Here is a 22,416-nt window from a genome sequence, read left to right on the forward strand (position 1 = left end):
CTACTGTTATGAGTCACAATGTAAATAATATCTGATATGCAGGATATCTGACAGTGCAACCCCAAAAGGGGTCTGGACCCTCGGGTTGAGGACAGCTGGGCTAGAGGGTGGGTTGAAGAAACCCATGATGCTTTGCATGTGAGGAGACAGCTAGGCTGCCTTTTATTCTTCAAGGACCATGTTCTCTGTGAGTGAGCTGCCCTGCCCCCCCCTCCTGATTCAGCCTGCCCAGGGGGCCTATATGCCAAGTTTGACATTTTATTGTGAACCTGGAAACCTTCTTCCTATTCAAGTCATTTTTCTGTAGTTCTAACATTTTTCTGATCACCCTGGGGGACAGAGGGGAAGAAAAGGACTCTGTTTTGGGGCTGAAGGAATTGCCTGTTTAACTCTAGCTCTGAGCTTCAGCTGCACGCGCGCGCGCGCGCGCACGCGCGCACGCACACACACACACACACACACACACACACACACACACACACACACGCGATATCAGGCAGCGTGCGGTCATCAGACCTAGTTTAGACCTAGTTCCTGAGACAGATGCATTCTGCCTGCCATGGGCGTCTCTTGTGTCAGAGAAGCCTGTGTGAATAGTTGGTCTGCCCTTCAAAGTAGAAGAGGCTGAGGGTGACTCGAGACTGGCTGCCCCAATCAACCCCCCCAATCTCCAGGCGACATCCTTCTTCTCCTTGCCTCATCAAGGCTGCATTGTAGTAATTGGGTTCTTGGTGACCCACGACTGCTGGGCTAATGTGAGCCTTAATGGGACACCACTTTTCCATCAGTGAAGTGGCCGGAGGTGAACTGTAGGTGACAGCCACCAACTGCGTTCTGGGTAGCTGTCCCCGGCTGAAGTCCTTTGCTCTCTATCTCCCATGTGTCCTCTGTACATGAATCCTGGGCCTGGTTTTGTGCTGGATGCATGACCATGGTGATAATCTGAGACCTCAAGCTAAGAGTTTGCCTCTGTCACGAGAATGGTGAACTGTGGGAACCTGGAAGAGTGGCCCTAGCACCTTCCAGGGTGGTAGGTGCACTCAGAGTATATCCTAGGCACTTCTAAAGACATAAGAGGAGGGCTCTCCCATTATCAGGAAGTGTAGGGTGTGTGATCTACAGGACCTGACTCCAACAGGCTTTGAGGAAGGTACAGGGGTGGGGAAGGAGAGGGCACTGCTGGATTTGTGGGAGGCCAACCTCTTATCAGGAATCATTAGAAACCCCCACGGGCTTTACTCAGGAGATCTCCACCCTGAGCAATGCAGGGACACCTTGGGGTGCTGGGAAAATGGCTGAGTCTGATGGCATCCCCTCTATTTAAAATGACCCAAAGGCCCAGAGTGTCCCCGTGTCAGGTACAGCTCTCACAGGCAGTTGCATCATGCTGGTACCTGTGGAGTAAGCCAGTGTAAGCTTGGCTATTGGAGCCAGAGCATGATGGCAGACAGTGGCCATCAGCAGGTGGGCTGGAGGTAGGCCCCACCCTCTAACAGCCTTCCTGGATCCCAAAGGCTCTAGGGATCTTACTTAGACAGTCTCAACCAGACACGTCTTCCGCAGTGGCTTCAGATGTGGGCCGATGGCCTCCTTTTTAATGTACCTTATTAAAATGCACACACTTTTATTTTTAGTGTCCGAACCTATTGTGCCTTGTGAAGTAGAATGGAACCTTATGCCCCAGCAGAACAAGCTCATAAATCAATGGTTCAAGTCCCCGTTGCATCCTATTCCTAGGCCTTGCCAACACAGTTCCGAAATTGCCCTGTCTTAGAAATTACTGACTTAACACACCAGAGTGTTGTCCTGTGCTCAATACCCTCCATCATGGTCCGTGTGAGAAGACCAAACCCATCTCTCATGAACAGCCATCCAGCTGGGCCTCTTGATGGTGAAGAGGCCATTTCTCTGATGTTTACTGCACAATGTTTGAACATCATTCCTTCTTTGCCCTGTCTGAGTCAGACACTCTCTCCCTGGGTTCCTAGCCTTGCCCCACTTCAAGGGTGTGGCCTTGTCTGTCCTGCCTGCTGTCCTCATATTTGGTGCTGAACTTGGTGGGTGTCATGGACCAGACTTCTACATCAGGGTCTTCCGTCAGGAATAATTCCCCTCCTTGAGTTCTGTCCCTTGCCTTTTGCGTGTCCGTGGATGTCGGAAATGTCGCCGGCAGCAGTCAGTCCCAACTCCCAGGCTGATGATATTTTCACTCTCACTTAGATCTTATTTAGGTCAGATCTTGACTTGTCTGAGCTGGAAGAGCCTCACACACAGCAGTGTGATTGCTTTTCAGAGCCGCTTTGAAGAAGCCCTTCGTGGACGGTGAATTAGAACGTCTTCGGAGTTAGAAAATTCACGGAAAACTCTTGTTTCCTGGACTTGTTTATCAGAGGTGTCCTGGGGTCTCGCTGCCGGCTCACGGGGTGGGGCCCCTGCTCGTCCTTTGCTGAGAGCAGAGATGGGAGAGATAGGCAATGGACTCTTTGTCCCCTCCATTCTTCTGAGGCTCCGTAGAGTGCTCTGTCTTTGAGTAGATCTGGGCAGGGCACTGCTGGGCACCAGCCTGTGGCGGGCTGGTTAAGTGGCCCAAATTGAGGCAGCTTCCTACTGGTTTCAAATTCTTCTTTTGATGTGCAGCAGGTGTGGCATGGCCCCTTTTGTGAGATTTTTGCTTTGATCCTGGTTCAGAGTGGGTTTGCTGAGATTTCCACCCCCGAGCCCCCCACCCCCACCCCCGCCATGGTCCTTTGTTCTCTGTGAACACCAAGAAGAGTATGTATGGTACTCTGGGGTCAGTGTGATGCAGTTGCTATGTGGACATCAGTAAAAGGGGTCACTGTTGCTCTGGTTCCCAGAGCCTGCATCCCCGAGCCCCCTTTAGGCTCTCGTATCCTTCCACTATGAGGGTCTTGCGCCCCACTTTTCCAGAAGACGTGCTCTATCCCTTGGAATGAGAAGCTGAGGCAGGCTGCAGGTGCTGGCCGGCCTTGCTCCTCCACCTAGAGGGAGGCTTGTTTGTCACCCAGCCCGCTTTCAAAGCCCTGCTTTCCTAATAATGTCAAAAGGAAGCAACAACAAAAAAAAGGCTGCCAAAAAAACCCCTTTTTTTTTCCTTAAGAGCCTGGGTATAAATAATAAATATATAAATGGAGCCATACAAAGAAAAAGGATAAAAAAAAAAAACAAAATCAAAGCTGTGAGCACCGGGCTTGGCCCGAGGTATAAATAGCTTACTCTTAGGAGGTGCCCGGGTGAGCTTCTGAAGTCATAGCTTCCCTCTGTGACTGTAAGTCAGGAAAGGTGGCTTTTTTTTTCTTCTTTTCTTCTCCAGGTTGCTTTCTTTTAAATCTTGGTTAAGAAAAATTTGAGACAGGGTCTTCAGTAGGCCAGGCTAGCCCCCAACTCACTGTGGGTCTGAGAGCGACCTTGAGCTGACCCTTCTGCCGCCATTTTCCTCCACGTCAGGATTAAAGGCATGCGTCCCCACATCTAACTTTTTGCCTTTTAAGCCTTGCCAAGTCTTTGGAGACCCGTGAGTAGACAAGAGGCTCGTCACAGTCACGCTCTGCGCTCTCTTTCTTCTCTGTCTTCCCCTTCCCTTTCCCTGACCTCCAACTCCTCTGCCTTCCCTGGCCTCCACACTCCACCCCTCTCTGGCCTCCATCTCCCTCCTAGCTTCCTCCTCTTTGTCCTCAGATGGTATTTCTGTACAGCTGGCTCTCCGAGGGTCCTGGAGACTCGGTGCAGTAAGAGGGCCCCTTGGCCAGAAGGACCGGGTTGACGCCCACTCCTCAGGTCTGGCTGCCGAGTTGCCTGTGGAAAGGCACTCACCTCAGAACAGTGAGGATGCTTGGGAAAGCCAGCCGGCAGGTTCCTGTGAGTGCCATCATTAACCTACCTCAGGACTGGGACTGGGCACGGCCAGTGGCATCTTTGAAGTGTGAATCCTTTTGGGCACCTGGACCATAACTTTAAAAATCTCAGCATTCCTGAGATTCGATGAAACCCATTAGCTTGTTGAGGTGGTTACTGGTCGGGTAAAAGGTACTGACTCTTTAAAAAGAAAAATCCTCTGAAAACTGGTGGGTCCTCTGAAGCTGCCCATTGGATTAACACTGGAAACCATTCAGTGCAGAGTGGGAGACCTCGACGAACCAAGCCGGGGCAATGGACTGGGAGTCTGTCTACCCTTGGTTTCTGTGGGTCCCTGGACTGGGTCCCTCCCACCATACATTGCTCTGTAGTCTTTTTTTTTTTTTTTAAGATTTATTTTATTTATTTTAGGTACAGCATCCTGCCTACATATGTGACTGCAGGCCAGAAGAGGGCACCAGATCTCAATACAGATGGTTGTGAGCCACCATGTGGTTGCTGGGAATTGAACTCATGACCTCTGGAAGAGCAGTCAGTGCTCTTAACCACTGAGCCATCTCTCCAGCCCCTGCTCTGTAGTCTTTAAAGCTGCTCCCAAGTCTGAACTTCCTTCAAGACCAATTTATTGGATGCCTCCCCAGGGAGTCTCCCATGGTTCACCTTGTTCTTCTACAACAGTGTCTCTCCTGAGCCTCCTCAGGGAGCCACCATCAGTCACAGAAGACCCTCTATGGCTTTGGAGATCCATAAGTAGGCAAGAGGCTTGTCTCAGTCACACTCTGTGCTTTTTCTTCTCTGTCCTCCCCTCCCTCTTCCCTGACCTCCAACTCCTCTGCCTTCGCTGGCCTCCACACTCCATCCCTCTCTGACCTCCATCTCCCTCCTATCTCCTACGTAGGTTTTAATATACACCATGTGTGCAACCCAGGCCAGGTGCAGAGGGCTCCAGACCTTCCTCTGAAGAGAAAGCAGGGACTCCTTCCCACCTTTGTGCTATAGTGGGGAAACTGAGGCACAGTGAGATGCAGGGGGCTTGCCTGAGGCAGAGTAAGGTTTGAGTTGGGACTTGGTGGCTTTGGCCAAGTTCTCAGTACTTTTCCTAGGTTCTGAGTCTGTTTCCCCAAGGCCTTGAACAGGAAGGACCACCCCAGGGAGAACGTGTGGCTCACAGCCTGGCAGGCTCTGGTGTGCACTTCTTGTTTATTAAGGTCACGCAGTGCCTGGCCCTGTTTAGCGTTGTTTTTGATGTTCAAGGGCAGCACGGAAATTTTTGTTTTATGTGACCTAGTTTCTGTGCTTTGATAATGGCATTCCACTGCACGTCACCAACTGAGATTTCCGACCTCACCCCTCACCCCTCTACCCCCCAACCCTGCATCCTTCTCCCCCAGCCCTAGGCTTCATGCCCCTGCCTAGGTAGGAGCCACCCATTTTAGCCTCCCTAGTCCTGGGATTACAGGGGCCATCATGCCTGAATTTTTTTTGTGGGGACTTTGTTTACCTGTTTTTGTCTTGAGACAGGGTTTCTCTGTGTAGCCCTGGCTGTCTGTCCTGGAACTCACTCTGTAGACCAAGCCTGGACTTGAACACAGAGATCACCTGCTTCTGCTTCCTCAATGCTGGGATCAAAGGCTTGAACCACCAGTGCCAGCTAGATTTTTACTGTTGGGCTCAGGCTCGGCCCCTTATGGTTTCTCAGCAAACACTTTGCCCACCAAGCTGTCTTTCTAGCCCCATGCTCTGGGGTCTTTCTGAGAGGAATGGTGGCTCCTTCGTGTGATTCTCCTGTGTGGTTCACTGAAGTCTCCCTGGAGAACTTTATTCTCAACCAAAACTCTTATTCTTCTTTGACTGTTACTCTAGCCACTGCACGTGGCCTCAGCATAGGGGACCTGCTGTTCTCTTCTCTGAGAAGTTAGCGGGGTGGAACCGCTGGTCACCAGGGTGCTGTGGTTGCCTCTTTCTGGTACTCTCTATCTCACCTACGAAGTGCAGGGCTTTGCTGGAATTGGGTCTGCTTTCTGGTGCCCCAGGATGGATCTTTGGGAGGTGGGGCAAGGGGAGTCCACACCCCTTGGTGGTCACTGACTCACGGAGCTGTTTGATGTTTGCACGCTTCCCTCTAGAGTCACACACACGCACACACAGTGAGGATTGGGGGATTAAGAAATGATTAGTAGGGACTGGAGGGATGGCTCAACAATGAAGAGCTTTCTCAAGACTGAGTCACATTTATGGATCCCCATGGGTGTGGCCATCATGATTTTTCCTGTTTTTTTGTTGTTGTTGTTGTTGTTTTGTTTTGTTTTGTTTTGTTTTGTTTTTTAAATCCATGAACAGTTGTGCTGATTTTGCTTTTGGCTGTTGTGAATAACATGGCCTTGAACATGGGTTTACAAGAGGGTCTCCTTTTCAAAAAAAAAAATCCTGAACGTCAGGGTCTTTGATGATGTTAGAGCTGACATCTGTCCTTTGGAGGCAGAGGATGGGTTATCCCCAGAGCTGCATCCACAGCCACGTCCCAAGAGCCTGTCGTGTGTCCTGTTCCAAGCTGGGGATTGGTGTTTGTCAGCCTGCCTGGAGACCTAACAGAGCAAACAGGAAACTCCACCTGAGGCAGTAGGGTCAGAGGGGTGAACAGGACTGGCTTGGGGTCTCCCAGCCATCAGGGTAGGGCCCCCTGCTCCTACAGGCCTTTGTGGTATACATGATATTGTCCCCGTCCCCTGCTGTTGTAGGTGCTGGGTGACCAGCACGTAAGGTGCTGAAGTGTTGAGGTGACTGGTATTTGTTTTTTAAATCCATGAACAGTTGTGCTGATTTTGCTTTTGGCTGTTGTGAATAACATGGCCTTGAACATGGGTTTACAAGAGGGTCTCCTTTTAGAATTTAGAGGGGTTGTCTCTATATGAGTTCCACTATGGAGGTACAAAATGGTGGGACACCTGCTCCCAGAGATCTCAGGCAGGATGTGTGGCCAGCAAGTGATTCGTGCCTCTCTCAGGGCTATAAAAAGTGGCAGGCGGTGCTGTGGCTGTCACCTCTGGATCTGAGGGCCAAGCCCTGCATCTGTACAGGCTCCTGTGTCATATTGTGTCTCCCTGGGCACACACATACCTCATAGCTGTGACCAAGGGCCATTGGAATTTCTGGGGAGATGAAGGATCCTGTGTGTTGCCATAGAACTGGGGTGCACAGTCTGAACCCTACAACTGCTCCCTCCCCCAGCCTGTATACCTACTGCTTATGAGCAGATAGCAGCCTCAGGGCCCATAAACTGCCAACATAGACTCTGGGCTCACTTCCTTAGTCTCTTCTTTTGCCCACTGGCCCTGATCCCAATCCTATGACCTTCTATAGAGATTTAAGATGTTAGGAGGAAGCGTGCCCATCCAGGGGCCAGGAGAGACTGAGACGGTAATAAAGATTTAGTAACTTATCACCTGGAGCACATGTGTGCGTGCACCTGCAGAATTTGTGGGGTGTCTGGGGAGAAAAAGGGGTGTGGACGTGCCTTCCCTGGGTTCAGGACATCGTCCAAGCAGATTTCCATGCAGGCCCAAGTATCAGCAACTGAGGGCTGGCTGTTATGACTGCAGAGTCAAGGTGGGAAGTGAGGAGGTGAGAGGGGACATCACAGGCTGACTGTGGGTGGATACCCTCTAGGAGGTTAACTGTTCCCAGAGCAGAGAGCTGTGTCCAGCTGAGGCAGCTTCTGATCTGAGATGCCAGCCTCTAAGGAAAGTACAGGATGTAAGAGTTCACGGCACCTTCATCAGACGTCCATCCTAAAGGACGTGGCACACTTTAAATTCTGACCACCCGGAGTGCAAGTAGGCCTGTTGGCACCTCGAGTCTAGAACCCCAGATCCAGAGAGAGAAAGAACTTCCATCCATTTTCTCTGGTCTTGCTGGGTGTGTGTGGGGGGGTGTCTAAGCTTTGTCTATCAAAGCAGCCTCAGGCAGGTCTGGGAACCATTAGAAGCTCCCATGTTTCAAAGAACAGTGTGGACAGACTGGTCATGCTTGGGAGGCAACAAGAACCGCTCGATGTCAAGCAAAATGGCAGGTGTCTGGGCTGGGAGTATTTTCCCCAGCCGCTCTGGGCTTCCCAACAGGAAGGGATGCCCATGTCAGCAGCAGGTTAGAAGCATGGGACTTTTCTCTTGGGCTCCCTGCATACTGACCTGGTCTCTCTTTGTCCCACAGTGACCGACTTGCAGGAAGAAGGCAAGAGCGCCATCAATTCTCCAATGGCCCCGGCTTTGGTGGACATTCACCCTGAAGACACCCAGCTAGGTAACATGGCCACTTGGCCTCCTTCGGTGTCCATCCCTGGTGTGAGACCCTATGTGGGTGGGTGATGCTTGAGAACTGGAGTCTTAATTCCTAGATCTCTAGGGAGAAGCAGGCTTCCACCCCAGTCTTCCGGGGAAGATTTTATTGGCATGCAGGTGTAGATGACTTAGCATTGGGAACATGACTGTTTACGGTCACAGATCCCAGGGGGTTGGGAGGTGGGGGGTGGTTAGGCATGGTTGGGTAAGCAGTGGAGGAGAGGGAGGAAGAGTTATATTGGTTACTGAGCTGAGGACTGGATAGTGTAACTCTAGGAGCGCCAGGCCCAAGGTTCTGGCTTGAGATAGCGGATAGCTGATCTAGGAGATGAGAAAAGATGAGTCTTGATTGGCTCAGGGTGTGGAACCCAATGATCCCCTAGAGGAGGCTAGGGGACAGTCACCCTTGGAGGACAGTCTCCCTGGGATGAGTGGGTCTGTCTTAGTCACAGTTTCTATTCCGCACAAAACATCATGACCAAGAAGCAAGTTGAGGAGGAAAGGGTTTATTCAGCTTACATTTCTACATTGCTGTTCATCACCAAAGGAAGTCAGGACAGGAACTCACACAGGGCAGGAACCTGGAGGCAGGAGCTGATGCAGAGGCCATGGAGGAATGCTGCTTACTGGCTTGCTTCCCCTGGCTGGCTCAGTTTGTTTTATAGAACCCAAGACCACCAGCACAGGGATGGCACCACCCACAATGGGCTGGGCCCTCCCCACTTGATCACTACTTGAGAAAATGCCTTACAGCTGGATCTTATGGTGGCATTTCCTCAAGGGAGGCGCCTTTCTCTGTGATAACTCCAACTTGTGTCAAGCTGACACACAAAACCAGACAGTTCAGGACAATGAGGTCTCAAAGCACGAAGAAATTAAAAAACTAGGCACATATCCCAAACTCCCTATACATCTCCTTGGCTACCACAAAGAGCCATCCATCCATGCTGGACCTGTGGCTGGCCATGTGGGAACTGTGATTGTGGAAGAACCTTGGGTCCTTGCAGCTTGCTGATAGGGCGTCAGCCAAGGTACTCTTTCCTGACTTTGCTGTTCTGGCAGCAAGTCACTGTGGACGGCAGGTTTGGGACACTGCTTATTTCTAAACGTTGGTTCAGAGGGAGATCCCCGTCTAGTCAGATTTTCCATGACAAGGCCGTTTAGGGTCTCATGGCGGAAGCAGGTGTGGCCCAGAGATGGCTTGGTACCCAAGACCACTGGCTCGTGATGTCTCTCCCCACAGAAGGGCATGCCTCTGTCACGGCTTCTGCAGCTGCTTGTTGCAGCAGGTGCTTCCGGGCTATTTGCCTGGGAAGCTGGACTTCCTCCCAGCCCCCACTGTGGTCAGCGAGCCCACGGCACCCTGGCTTCTGTGGGACACTGGTCTTTTCTGTTCTGGCTACTCTGCCTTCATTCCCTCCCCACCTTCCTGTCCTGCTCTCCCCGTGAACTCCACCGGACTTTTGTCTGTCAGAGCCAGGCATGGAGGGGGAACGCACAGGGGAAAGGGGTAAAATGTCATCTTTCTGCGTGTTTTGGCTGTTTCTAGTACTTCTGTGCAATACTGTTTTGTATATGTTACTGCCTGCCCGTCTGTTTCCTTGTGTTCCGAGGCACCACGCAGCCTCCTGTATGACTAGTTGAACAGTGACCCAGGTACTGATGCTCAAAGCTCTCTTCAGCTCTCTGGTTCCGGTAGAGCATTTTTGAGGCTACTCTGTCTTTTCTCTACTCATGCCGTCGTGGCTCAGACTTGCTGCCAGAGCAATTGGAGCCCAAGACTGAGGAGCTAGAGTCTGGCTTCATCTCCACCAGCTGTCCCGTATGATTTATCTCCGATCTTGTCTGGCTGACAGAGCCATGTGAGTTGTTCTCACAGAGAACATGATGGTCTCTGCTTTTCCACCAGCCTCCTGATTCATGTGGGTGAGCAGGGAGTTCACCCCTGGCATCCCTGTCAACCCTTCCCCCAACCCCCATTCACTCTGGTCCTTTCTGTCTTCGGCAGAGGAGAATGAGGAGCGCACCATGATCGATCCCACCTCTAGAGAAGACCCCAAGTTCAAGGAGTTGGTCAAGGTGAGTCATAGTCTGATGTGGTTGGACCATCCCTGTTGGTTCTGGGCCTTCTTCTGGGGGATCCGGACTCCTGTGGATACAAGAAAGACTTGAGCCTCCTGAAAGTGTCTTCGAGGCTACATTAGAAAGGGGTGGTGAGGAATAGAGTGTGGGCTGAAGAATGGATGGAACTTGAGTCTTCTAGGTGCTCCCATGCTAGGGCATGCTGACCAGGGCCTTTACAGGCTGTCACATGGTCCTCATAAGAACTGTGTTGAGTCTGTTTTGAGCCAATATATCCTACCTACATACTTGGTTGTCTGTAGCTTCATGAGGTGTGGATTTAAGTTGTTTTGGGGAACAGGTTGTTGTCTCCCCCTATTGGAGTCTCATCTGAAGAGGCCTTGGTGTCCAAGTTAGCTAGTTAATGGTCAACTTAACTCAGCCTTGGAGTTACATGAAAAGGGAGTCTCAATTGAGGGATTTCAAAGATCAGACTTGACCTGTAGTTGGTGGGAGATGGTCTTGGTTGTTAATTGATATCAGTAGACATAGCCCACTGTGGGTGGCACCATTCCCTCAGCAGGCAGTCCTAGATTATATTAGAATGCTAGCTATGCATGAGCCTGTGAGTGACCCAACAAGCAGTGTCCCTCCATGGTTTCTGCTTCAGGCTCCTTCATGAGCTGAATTCTGCTCTGAGTTCCCTCAGATGGATTGAGCTGGTAGAGTGAGTCAATAAATTCTTTCCTCCCCTCAACTGCCTTTAACCAGAATGTTTTCACACAGTGACAGAATGAAACTGAAACACTTGGGGACCATGTGTGGTAGTGTGAATAGGAGCCAGGTGGGACAGCAAAAGGCTTTGTTCACAAAGGTCACAGTAACAGGCAGGTGGCTTTGTGTCTCCGTGGCTGCCAGGGACATCTGCCTGCTCTTCTCTAGCACATGGCTGATCCCGTCCAGGGACAGCCTGAGGCTTTGATTGCTCAGATCTAAGCCATAGTAGGGCTCCTGAAGGCCACCCACCAGAGACAGAGGCAAGCAGATGGTGTCCTGCCTTGGAGATCCAGAATTGGCTTGGGTGACCAGGTGCTTTGAAATGCTGCATGTGACAGACAGTGTCCTGAAATAGATGGCTCTCTATTGGCTGTCCCACCTTCACTGTAGCAGAGAGCCTGCTCAGGCCACCGCTTGTGACTGAGCTTTCATAAGGGCTGATTCAGGGGAATCAAGGTTGCGTGCCAGCTATGCCCTTGTAGAAACATGAACTGGAAATGTCTGTTACAGCTATCCAAAGATGGTGATTTCTTTTTCTTTTTCCTTTTTTCCCCCTTTGGACAGGGTCTCACTATGTAGGAGACAAGGAGTTTATTTAGTTTGTAGTTCTGGATTATAGTCCAACACTGTGGGCAAGCCAAGGTGGCAGGAGCTTGAAGCAGCTAGTCCCATCCACAGTGAGAGCGGAGAGGATGAATGTAGGCATGCTTACTTGCTTGCCTGATGTGCTCAGCTGGTTTCTTTACTCTTATCCTATTTGGACCCCTTAGGTCTAGGGGTTGGTGCCGCCCACGGTGGGCTCGATCTTCTCACATCAACTTACTAATTAAGACAGTCCTTCACAGACATGCCGGCAGGCCAAACCGATGTAAGCATTCCTCTCAGTTGATTCTTGATTGTATCAAGTTGACAATTAATATTAACCATTGCATTGGGCAGTGGTGGCACACCTCTTTAATCCCAGCAGTCTGGAGGCAGAGGCAGGTGGATCTCTGAGTCTGAGGCCAGCCTTGTTTACAGAGCGAGTTCTCAGACAGCCATACCTCCATGGGTACCCACTGTGGGGGTGCTGTTCAGTTTTTTGCCTTTTGCCATCTCCTACCCAGGCACCCAGGACTCTGCTCCATTGCTGACCCATACGCCTGCCCCCACCCCCATGGAGGTATTTTAAAACTTAAAACCTCTCTGGTATGTTGGTCTGAGCAGGTCAGAGGACAATCTGGCTGACAGTCTTGTCCTGCTGGACATGGTCATTGTGGCCGTCTGTCCTTCACAGACCCTCGGAGTCTTTGGGACCAGGGCTGAGTTTCTGAGGAAGCCTGGCTGGCTTTGTTTCTCCCTCTCCTGGTGTCTGCCCTCCCTGACTTCCCTCTGGTGTCTCGGTGGCCTTCTCTGTCGCCCACTACTTTACGACTATCATGTTTGCAGTGCTGCGAGCTGCCCTCTGCCTTTTGTCTGAAGTCCCTGGCCCTGGCTGGGCAGGCGCTGGAATGAGGTTGACTATTAAAAACTATTTTGAGCATCTGTCGTGCTTGTTGGGTTATTAAAGGGTGAAGGTCCAGTCCCAACTCAGAGGAAAGTGGAGTGCCATTCATTATCTGATGATGGGTACGGAGAGGGGCCAGGTCTGATGGGGAGCTGGTCATGGGCATCTCTTTAGAAATGGACCTGTCTGTATTCTGTGGGCCCAGGAGCCTCAAAGACCCTGGTGTCCTCTGCTGGCGTTTCTTCCTGTGGCCGTTTATTCTAGTGCTGCTGGAACCAACCAGATTCCCTGTAGGTAGACAGTGTTGGAGGCTTATGGCTGAGATACTTCATGGCATTAACTGTTCTGTTAAAAGTGTCCTGCACTTTTCTGCTAGGCCTCTGTGCTCAGTGTCTGATTTGGACCTTGTCCCTAGGGCCTGACACAGAGCTCGGGAACCCTCAGAGTTGCCTGAGTGTGAGATCTCTGCAGCACACACTCTTGGTCACACCCAGGTCACTGCTAATGAGGGCATTTGGAGAGTCCCCAGTTAGCTTCCGATGCAGGATGATCCTAAGGGGACCCATGCATGCATGAGGTCAAGGGCTTAGCACTGTTGATCTCTGGGAGGGAAGCCGTTTGGAGGGTGTTTTTTTTTTTTTTTTTTTTTTTCTTTTTCTGATGATCAATGACTGAGCCAGTAACCTGGGGTGCTTGACTTTGGGCAGTGAGTCATAGCACGCTGACCACAGACCCCTGAGGTCAGAGAATTACTGTTGGGGTGATGCCTTTTGGTGTTGGAAAGAAAAAACCCAACACAATTACGCAGTCCTTTATTAAGCACGCTAGCCAGAAGCATCAAGATACCTCACGCTGGACTGTGCCTCCTTCCAAAAGCAGATTTCATATCTCGCTGTTCAGTTACTGGGAAAGGTTTACCCTTGTCATGTGGCTGTTTTCTCCCCTTAGGGTCCTGTGAAGTTGCTCTGCCATAGTCAGGGCGCACGGACTCCCACCCCTTTCTGTAAGGTGTCCGCATCCCCATACCCCGGGGGACAACACAGCCAGGACTCTGTTTGGAAGTGATTAAACCGTAACTGTCATGGCTCTGGGGAAGACAGACTGCAGACCCGATTATAATTCAGAGGGAACTAAGGGGAAAGTAATTTTTTATTCTGGTTAGAGCAAAGCTCTTAGAGCTGGCCGTGATCGAATGCTGCGTAAAGATGTAATTAATATATGTCCTCCTCATTCGCCCTCAGGACTTGGAGCTCGCAGACGAGCGCCTCCCCCAAAAGAATGGCTGATGCTATCTTTAACAGCTCTTTTGTAAAACGAAAGATTAAGAAGGATGGCCGGGAGCAGAATGATGGGGTGATGGGTGGTGTCCCCAAGTCAGTTCCACCTCTTCTGGGGTGGCGGTGAGACCAGAGAGGATTTTTTTTGCCTCCTGGACCTGAAAGCCTGGGCCATTGTGTAGACTTTTTTCTTCTTTTTCTTTGAGCTTTTGGCCTTTTGTTCTTGCTTTTGGGCTTGGGGCAGGTCAGAGATCTAAATATGGGGTTTTTGTTCGTTTTAGTTTTCCTTCCCTAACTTTTCGATTTGCGCGTAGAGGAAGCATTCTCTCGAGATTTCCTAGCAGGACTGCGTTTGAAGAAGGAAGCATCCGGAAGCAAAGTCCTATAGAAAGGTCTACGCCCTTTCTAGATGTGAATTTCCCCAGGCGGTTCTTTGGTTTGTTCGAGACCTTGAGTCTGCTCCTGTCGTAGCCTCTGGGGACAAGTGCTGAGCAAAATGGCTCACTCACCAAGCTCATGCAGTGTACCTGGGAGACAGGCATGACGAGAGCCAAGTGAATATGCAATGCAATTAGGCAGCAAGGGGGCACCTCCAACCCTCACTCCCTTCTGCCATTCCCTGCAAAGAAGTCAGGGAGGTGGTGTTTAAGCAGACTTAATCAGTACCTAGGCAAACATCATAGCCCACCGCCCAACATCAGGTGCAAAGGTCCTGTGGCACACAGGGGTTCAGCATGTTCTGGTGATTGTTGAGATGGGCAGAGTGACAAGAGCCTCGTGAGCATGTCGGGCAGTGACCAGAGAGACACAGCGACAGAGGTCCACCTTCCATGCCTGCACCCTTCTCAGCCTAACACCCAGGACAGGTAACTGCCCTTGTGGGCAGGGACTGCACTGCATCTCTCTTCATCCTCACTGCCCAGGGTGGCACCTGGCGTGGACACTAACTCGTGTTTTATCCTCAGGGGAGACCCTAGAAATAAGGGCTTAGCAGCTTTCCCAGATGGAGGTGGGAAGGAAGTCGGGCACATGCTTCCTTTCCCTTCTTGACAGCAGGCAGAGAAGACTCACCCTTTCCTGTCCTCTGAGGGTTTCTGTTGCTGTGCTGGACACCATGACCAACAACACCTTGGAGAGGGAAGACTTACAGCTCGTCCGTCATTGTCTAGGGAGATCAGGGCAGGAACTCAAAGCAGGAACCTGGAGGCAGGAACTGATGCAGAGGCCGTGGAGGGGTGCTGCTCCACTGACTTGCCCAGCCTGCTTTCCTACTGCACCTAGGGCCACCTGCCCAGGTGTAGCATTATTCACTGTGGGCGGGGCCCTCCCATGTCAATCACCAATCAAGAAAATCTACCACAGGTTTGCTTACAGGCTAAGCTAGTGGAGGCATTTTCTCTTCCAGGCGACTCTGGCTGTGCACAGTTGATGAAAGCCGCCACAGTAACCACGGTGACCTCGTCACGCCATCACTTTTTCATTCCTTGTGAAGTTGAGATCTTACCATTTTGTAACAGGAATCCTTGCTGTGGTTTGCAGCCCTCAGTGTGAGAGCAAACCTTAGACTCTTGAGCATGAGGACAAGTAGGCATCCAGGATATGACCCTTTGCAACCTGTTTCCTCCAGCCAGGCCCTACCTCCTAGCTTTCCTTGCCCAGAGGAGACAGCCCAGTGGCCAAAGAACACAAGCCAGACTGGAGTCCACTCAGCCAGAGAGCTGGAGAGGGCTCCGACTCTGTCCCCTCCCCCTCGTGCTTGGACACAGGGGCTACAAGGCTGTGTGACCTTTTACCCTAGACACTCGTGTGTCATAGGCTCTGTGCTCCCTGTGAGCATCGGTCTGGGCTAGTCTTCAGTGGTCACTCGGAAGCTAGTCAGGACTTGATGGGTCAGGACTTTGTGATGAGTTTTTCAGATCACTGCTGTGTCGGGGAGTAATGAGACACTGCGTTTGGATCTTGAGCACTTTGATATTTCTGAGAGTGGTCACAGACCTCCCCCTCTTAGAGGCTAAGGTGTCCGACTAGATAGCTTAATTCATTTGGCTGGCATGGAAAAGCCACAGTCTGAGAGTCGTGGCTGCAACCTGGGCAGGCATCTGCTTTATTCTGGGAGTTGACAGTGAATGAGTGCTGTCCTTGAGAAGCCCCCTGCCCAAGAGACACTCAACAGTGCAGGTGGCTTGCTACCGTAGCATGTCTCCCAATGCACTGAGTGGAGTCAGGTCTGGAAAAATGGAAACCTTGACTGTGAGGGTTCGCAGAAAGTTACACAACCCCAATGGTCCGCCGGTGGGGAAGACAACTAAAATGTACCTACATTTGTGTCATGCGGTGGTAAAGGGTTCGGGCAGAAGTTGGGGAGAGATAGGGGTTGTAATGGGGACGGGTTTCAAACACTGCGCTGAGGGAGAAGCCGGGCATGAGGGAGGAGTTGCATACTGTGTAATCTCATTGACTACGGGAGATTGGGGTAGGGGGCAGGCCTGGTCTCTCTACAGGGACAGGAGACATTCTAAAGTGGATTGGGGTGACCATCACACAGCTCTGGGATCTGAGCGGTGCAGTCTGTTGGTTCTCCATTGGCCAAACAGTCTACAGGGTGTGGTGAACAGAAGCCATGCCGGGACTCTGGACTCAGGGCTGCTGAAGTGCAGGCTAGGAGGGGACAGGTGGGGGTAATGGCTCACGGCCCCCTTTCCTCTCTCTTCCCAGCACTTGCTCATTTAGCGCCTGCAAGTAGAACGTCTTCAATATAAACGTAGCAGTTCATGAGTCTGGTGTCTGTATTTCTTTACCTCACACTATTCCCCAATAACCACACAGAAAAACCAATTATTTATTTAAAACTGCGCCTCCATAGCTGAGCAGTTAAATGATGTAATTTAAACTTCTATGCTAGCCTGCTAACTCCCAGACACATCCCATGACACTTGCAGATTACTATTGATCTGGCTCTTTGGGCTTCAGGTGTGTTTCCATGATCTCTTACCAGACCCTTTCCTCACGGCTCCAAATCCTACACCCTCCTCGCTGATCTGAGCCTCCCTCTCTCCCTCTCTCCTTCTCTCCCTCCTCTGGTTGGCGGACGTCCCACCCTATTCCTTATTCTGCCCAGCCATTGGGTGATCAGCATTTATTGACAAGGCAGAGAATAAATGGTAAGAGTTGTTTACATAAACGTGAGACAGGAGATTCTTGGTGTAAGCATTTACAGTGCCGTGTCCAGACTGAAACAAGATCCGAGGGCAGAGAACTCAGTATTTGAATAACCCAAGGGTAAACTTCACACAGTGTACAAAAACATTACGCCTTCAAGCGCTCCGTCCTTGAAGGTGGACTTGTGAGCTCTTCTGCTGGGAGATAGGTGTCATCTTCTACCCACGGTCTCTGCAGGTTCCCAGCCTGCCTGGTCCTGCCAGGGTCTGCTGGGAGCTGTTAGGAAGTCCTAGCTCCATGTGTGGGTCTAGCTCTCTACTCCTACCTTGGCCGTGGACCAAGAGACACCTGTTGTCTTCCGAGGTCACCAGGCAGGTGTCTTGTAGCCCTAGTGTGTTTGGTCCGCTGCCCACCTGAACCTGCCCTGACCCTGGCTTTATCTAGCAACTCTGACAGCGCCTCTCTCCTCTCCCAGGTGCTTCTGGACTGGATCAACGACGTGCTGGCAGAGGAGCGCATCATTGTGAAGCAGCTGGAGGAGGACCTGTACGATGGCCAGGTGCTACAGAAACTTCTGGGTGAGTGCCAGGACCCCGCCATGTAACACCATCCTTCATGCCCTGGGCTCTTAGGAACAGACCCAAAGCTTGGCTTATACCTCCTAGTGGCCCCTCTGTGGGTTCACTGCTCTCTGTCTCCATGGTTTCTCTGCTGGACCTGTGTACCCAGCCCTGGGGCTGCAGTAGGTCCTCTCGGATGCTCATGCCATCACGGATAAAGAAATGGGGTTCAGAGAGGAGAGAGAGAAGTCAGGTCCCTTATGTCATCTCTCAGGCCACTGGCGTTTCATTTAGTTATAAACACCATCAGGATGGGGGAGGGGAGCAGAGGGCTGGTCTCCAACAAACCCGTGTGAGAGAACATGCCACTGTCCTGACTCGTGCTCCCAGCTTTGCTGTCCCCCCAAGTTCTGTCTGAGGATGATTGAGTGCGTTCTCAGGAGAGATGGGCGGAAGGAAGGATGGTCAGGAAGACAGCCTCACCATCAAATGTTCCTGAGCCTTGCTGAACACTGGCTTCTAGGTCAGCGAGTCATGAAGCAGACATTGATCCACCCTACCCTTCTGGGGCACTCGGTCTGTCTGAGCAGACAGTGACAGATGCTGTGGGTCTCCAGGGTATTTAAAGGCCATATGGGTGCCATTTGGCTAAAGTGGGTGGCCATGTGAAGCACTGGGGTCTGAGCCTCAGGGGGAAATGAGGGCAGAGTGGCCAGAATGGAGAACGAAGTCGGGGCTGAGGAACGGCAGTGCCCTAAATTCACGATGCCTCACCCTAGCTCGGTGATTCATGCCTGTCGTCCTAGCACCTGGGATGCTGAGGCAGGAGGATTGCTAGTTTAAGACTAGCCTAGCCCTCATACCAAAGCTTCTCTCAAAAAGAAAAACAGTGGACGACACAGTCCCAGGACTGGCTCTTACAGGGCTGGGCCTGTCGTGAGCATGTCTTGTGGGCTATGATGTCATCTCTGGCCGCCTTGGTGGCTGGGGTCGGGGGTGAGGCTCTTGAGGTTCCACTGGCTTCTCTTTCTCAGCTGTTTATCGGGTGCCTTGGGCACAGGTCCTGTTCATACAGGTCCTGTTTTTCCTTACCACAGCAGCACAAGGGCAGGCCCAGGGACCCAGCCTCTCCAAATGCCTTTCCATCCAGTGAATACCGATCACTTTACCCTGTTCTTTTGCCCTAATATCCCTCCCCCTTTTCTCTTCTGTCTCTTATGATATCTTTGAAGGTCTTGGGAATCTTGTCCTATAGAAGATGGACCAATGTAGATCACTCGTCTATTTTTCTTTTTTAAAAGTTTATTTATTTTGATTTTAAGTGATGAATGCTTTGCCTGCACAGGTGTCTTGGGTACCACGTGCATGCAGTACTTGTGGCGGCCAGAAGAGGGCATCAGATCCCCCTAGAACTGTAGTTTATGGCCGGTTGCCAGCTGCCCTGTGGATGCAGGGAATTAAACCCAGATCTTCTGAAAGAGCAGCCAGCACTCTTAATGGCTGAGTCATCACTCCAGCCTTGATGTGCTTTCCTTAGTGTTACCGAGTATGCCTTTTTGCCAGGACCAGTGCAGAGCCCATAGCTTCACCTTGCTGTACACGCACAGGGTCAGCCGATAGGGAAGGTCAGATTCTTAGCCAAGGTGATGATTGGCAAAGGAGGGAGTAGTGATATTAGAGGGTGCTGAATGCCTGGGTGGCCGAGGTAGCCTCTCTGGGGAGCTCACAGCCCAGTAGAGTTCCATATCTAACCTCAGAAGCAGAGGGTCTGTGGCCAGGCAAGCAGGGCACAGAGGCTGAGGCAGGTTTGTGGAGCAGGGAGGGAGATGAGATCTAGAATTTGGCTGGGCTGGGAAGATAGACAGGGTCAGACCTGGTAGACACGGGCTTTTCTTCCATGTCTATCACAAGAGCTACTGGGGGTTTGAACAAGATCATACCATGATCTGTGTTTACAAAGGTCACTTAGGTTTCTGGGTGCAGAGTGGATAGGATGGGGGTTTGGGGTCGGAGCGGGGCGAGACTCAGGGAGCTGTTTGCCAAGCAACCAGGCTTCAGAAATGGCTCTAGCCGAGTGGAATGCAGACATAGACAGGTATTTTGGAGAGTAAAGCTGCCATAGGAATGGAGCATGGAGGCCAGAGATATGGACTGAGCAGCTAGTGAATGATGGGTGAAGATTTGGGGAGTCTGTCTGTGTGGAGCCTGCTGCCGAGAGCAGCCACCCAGAGGTGATGTTTAGCACAGCAGAACCAACCGTTCCCTGGAGAGGGGTTCCAAACTCCTCAGTGGGCTGAATACCGAATGATCAAGAGTGAATGTGGATGTTTGGTTAAGAACCCTCAAATCCAGAACTTTCAAATAAGGTTTTGTGGTTCAAGAATCAAGCTGGAGGGTCAGTAAGATGCTTGAAGGGTGCTTGCCCTAAGCTGACGGCCTTTGATACCTGAGATCTCTCTGGTGTAAGGGGAGAACTGACTTCCGAAAGCTAACCTTTGGTTTTCACGTGTATGCTGCTGTGTGCATGCCTGCAAACACAGGCTCTCCCACACCTAATACATTCGTTAATTTGAGGTGGGAGGTTGAGGCATGGTTTCTCTGTGTGGCCCTGACTGTCCTGGAACTTGCTCTAGACACCGGACTAGCCTGGAACTCCGAGATCCGCCTGCCTCTGCCTCCAGAGTGCTGGGATTAAAGGTGTGTGCAACTATTGCCCAATTAATAATTAGATTTAAAGGATGCAGCTGGACCGTGAGGATGGTTTTGAAGATGCCATTGTGGTTTTGTGGTGAAACGTTGGAGCTCAACTTTGCTCTTTGATATTCTCCTACGGGCACTCGTGTGCCAGAAACCTTGGTAAACACATACTCGGCTCCATCTGCTGCCAGCTGCTTACCACATGTTCAGATTGAGCATCTGAGATGATGGACCCCCAAGTGAGGCCAAGGCAGCACGATGAGCTCTGAATGGTGTGTCACAAGGTCACAATGGATGGTGAGGCTACCCCGGGTGGTCCACTCGCTTCTTCTCCAGAGCTTTGAGCGAGGCACTATTCTGACTCTTGGACCTGGTGATTGAGATGGTGGTGGCAAGGCTTGAGTGTGTGTGTGTGTGTGTGTGTGTGTGTGTGTGTGTGTGTGTTTGCATGTGTGTACACAGGTGCATGTATGCATGTATGTGTGTATGAGTGGAGGTCAGAGGTCATTGTTAGATGTCTTTGCCATCCACCTTATTTCTTGAGACATGGTCTCTCACTGGACCTGAAGTTCACCAGTTTGGCAAAATTAACTGGCCAGTGAGCTCTAGGGAGCCTCCTGTCTCCACCTTTGCAGCCGGGAATACAGGTGGGCACTGCCACACCCAGACTTTCCTCTTGGAGCTGAGTTCAGATATTTTTGAGCCACCTGACTTGGGTGCTGGAATCTGAACTTGGTCCTCGTGACTGAGCAGCAAGCACTCTCAGCCTCTGACCCTGCCTCCCCCATACACACACACTCACCATAGCAAAGCTGTTTCATGGGAGCAATCCCTCCGGGCGGTGCCACCTCTCATCATTGCTGGACGACTTCTGGCTTTGCGTCTACTGGCCGTGGTTGGTCGCCATCAATTGACCAGCCTCCATCTTTGAGAGGCAGGCAGGTGTTGGTGACCTCTTGGGCTCATCTTTTTTGGTTCCACCTTCTGCTTGCCCGGCCTGAAGTCGAAACCGCTGTGACTCGCATTCAGTTGCTCCTCCAGGCCCTGTCCTGCGAGGCTCGATGCTTGCCCGGGGCTCTGCTTCCTTTGTATTGTGAAGTGGTTGTTATTCCCTCTCATTTGAATATCTCCAGTCGGTACTTGAAAGAAGCAGCTTGTAAGCCTCTTGTGTGGAGTGGGTTGGACAGAGAAAAGGACAGTGGGGAGAGCATTGGAGGCTGAGAGGATGTCCGCGTATCCTTTGCCCGGCCGTGTGGGCAACAGTGGTACCTCACGAGGCCCCGAGACCAGAGATCCCAGGAGTGACCTTGATGGAAGCAGTGACCTCTTGGTGGCTCTGATGTAAGCAGAGACAGAGCAAATAAAGTGGCGTTGGCTGAACAACAGGGCCAAGCTGATTTCAGTGGTGGAGCCAGGACTGGTCAGGATGATGGGGGCAGCCAGAAGTCCGGTGAGATCAGCATGTGGGACCCTGAGGAGTGTGTGGGAGTAGGAGGAGGAAGCATTCTTTACTTATTTGAATTATATTTTTTTGCATGTGTGTCTACATGTGAATGTAGGTGTGTGTCATGGTGCACACCTGGAGGTCAGAAGACAACTCAGGTGTCATTTCTCCTTCCTCTGTGTGTGAGGCAGGGTTTCTTCGCTTACTTTTGCTCCCTCCAGGATAGATGGCTCATCAGCCTTAGGGGCTTCTCCTGTTTGCGCCTTGATTCTTGCTCCTAAAGGACACAGATGTATGTGCACAGATGTATGCTGGGACACAGATGTATGCTGGGACACAGATGTGTGCTGGGACACAGATGTGTGCTGGGACACAGATGTATGCTGGGACACAGATGTGTGCTGGGACACAGATGTATGCTGGGGCACAGATGTGTGCTGGGACACAGATGTGTGCTGGGACACAGATGTATGGTGGGACACAGATGTATGGTGGGACACAGATGTATGGTGGGACACAGATGTGTGTTGGGACACAGATGTATGCTGGGACACAGATGTATGCACACAGATGTATGCTGGGACACAGATGTATGCTGGGACACAGATGTATGGTGGGGCACAGATGTATGCTGGGACACAGATGTATGCTGGGACACAGATGTATGGTGGGGCACAGATGTATGCTGGGACACAGATGTATGCTGGGACACAGATGTATGGTGGGGCACAGATGTATGCTGGGA

General features: G+C 51.3%; 1 protein-coding gene across 3 annotated transcripts in view; it reads left to right on the forward strand.

Annotated features, from left to right (window-relative positions):
- The window catches only part of Parvb (parvin, beta), an 85,507-nt gene that overhangs the window by 30,881 nt on the left and 32,210 nt on the right, over positions 1-22,416 (forward strand). For all 3 annotated transcript variants that reach the window (NM_001134780.1, XM_039079611.2, XM_039079610.2), the window contains exons 2-4: positions 8,083-8,172; positions 10,219-10,289; positions 17,446-17,548. In NM_001134780.1, coding sequence (NP_001128252.1) covers positions 8,083-8,172; positions 10,219-10,289; positions 17,446-17,548 — 264 coding nt within the window. The remainder of the gene's footprint in view (positions 1-8,082; positions 8,173-10,218; positions 10,290-17,445; positions 17,549-22,416) is intronic.

Source organism: Rattus norvegicus, chromosome 7 (genome assembly GCF_036323735.1).
Source record: "Rattus norvegicus strain BN/NHsdMcwi chromosome 7, GRCr8, whole genome shotgun sequence".
Taxonomy (NCBI): Eukaryota; Metazoa; Chordata; class Mammalia; order Rodentia; family Muridae; genus Rattus; species Rattus norvegicus.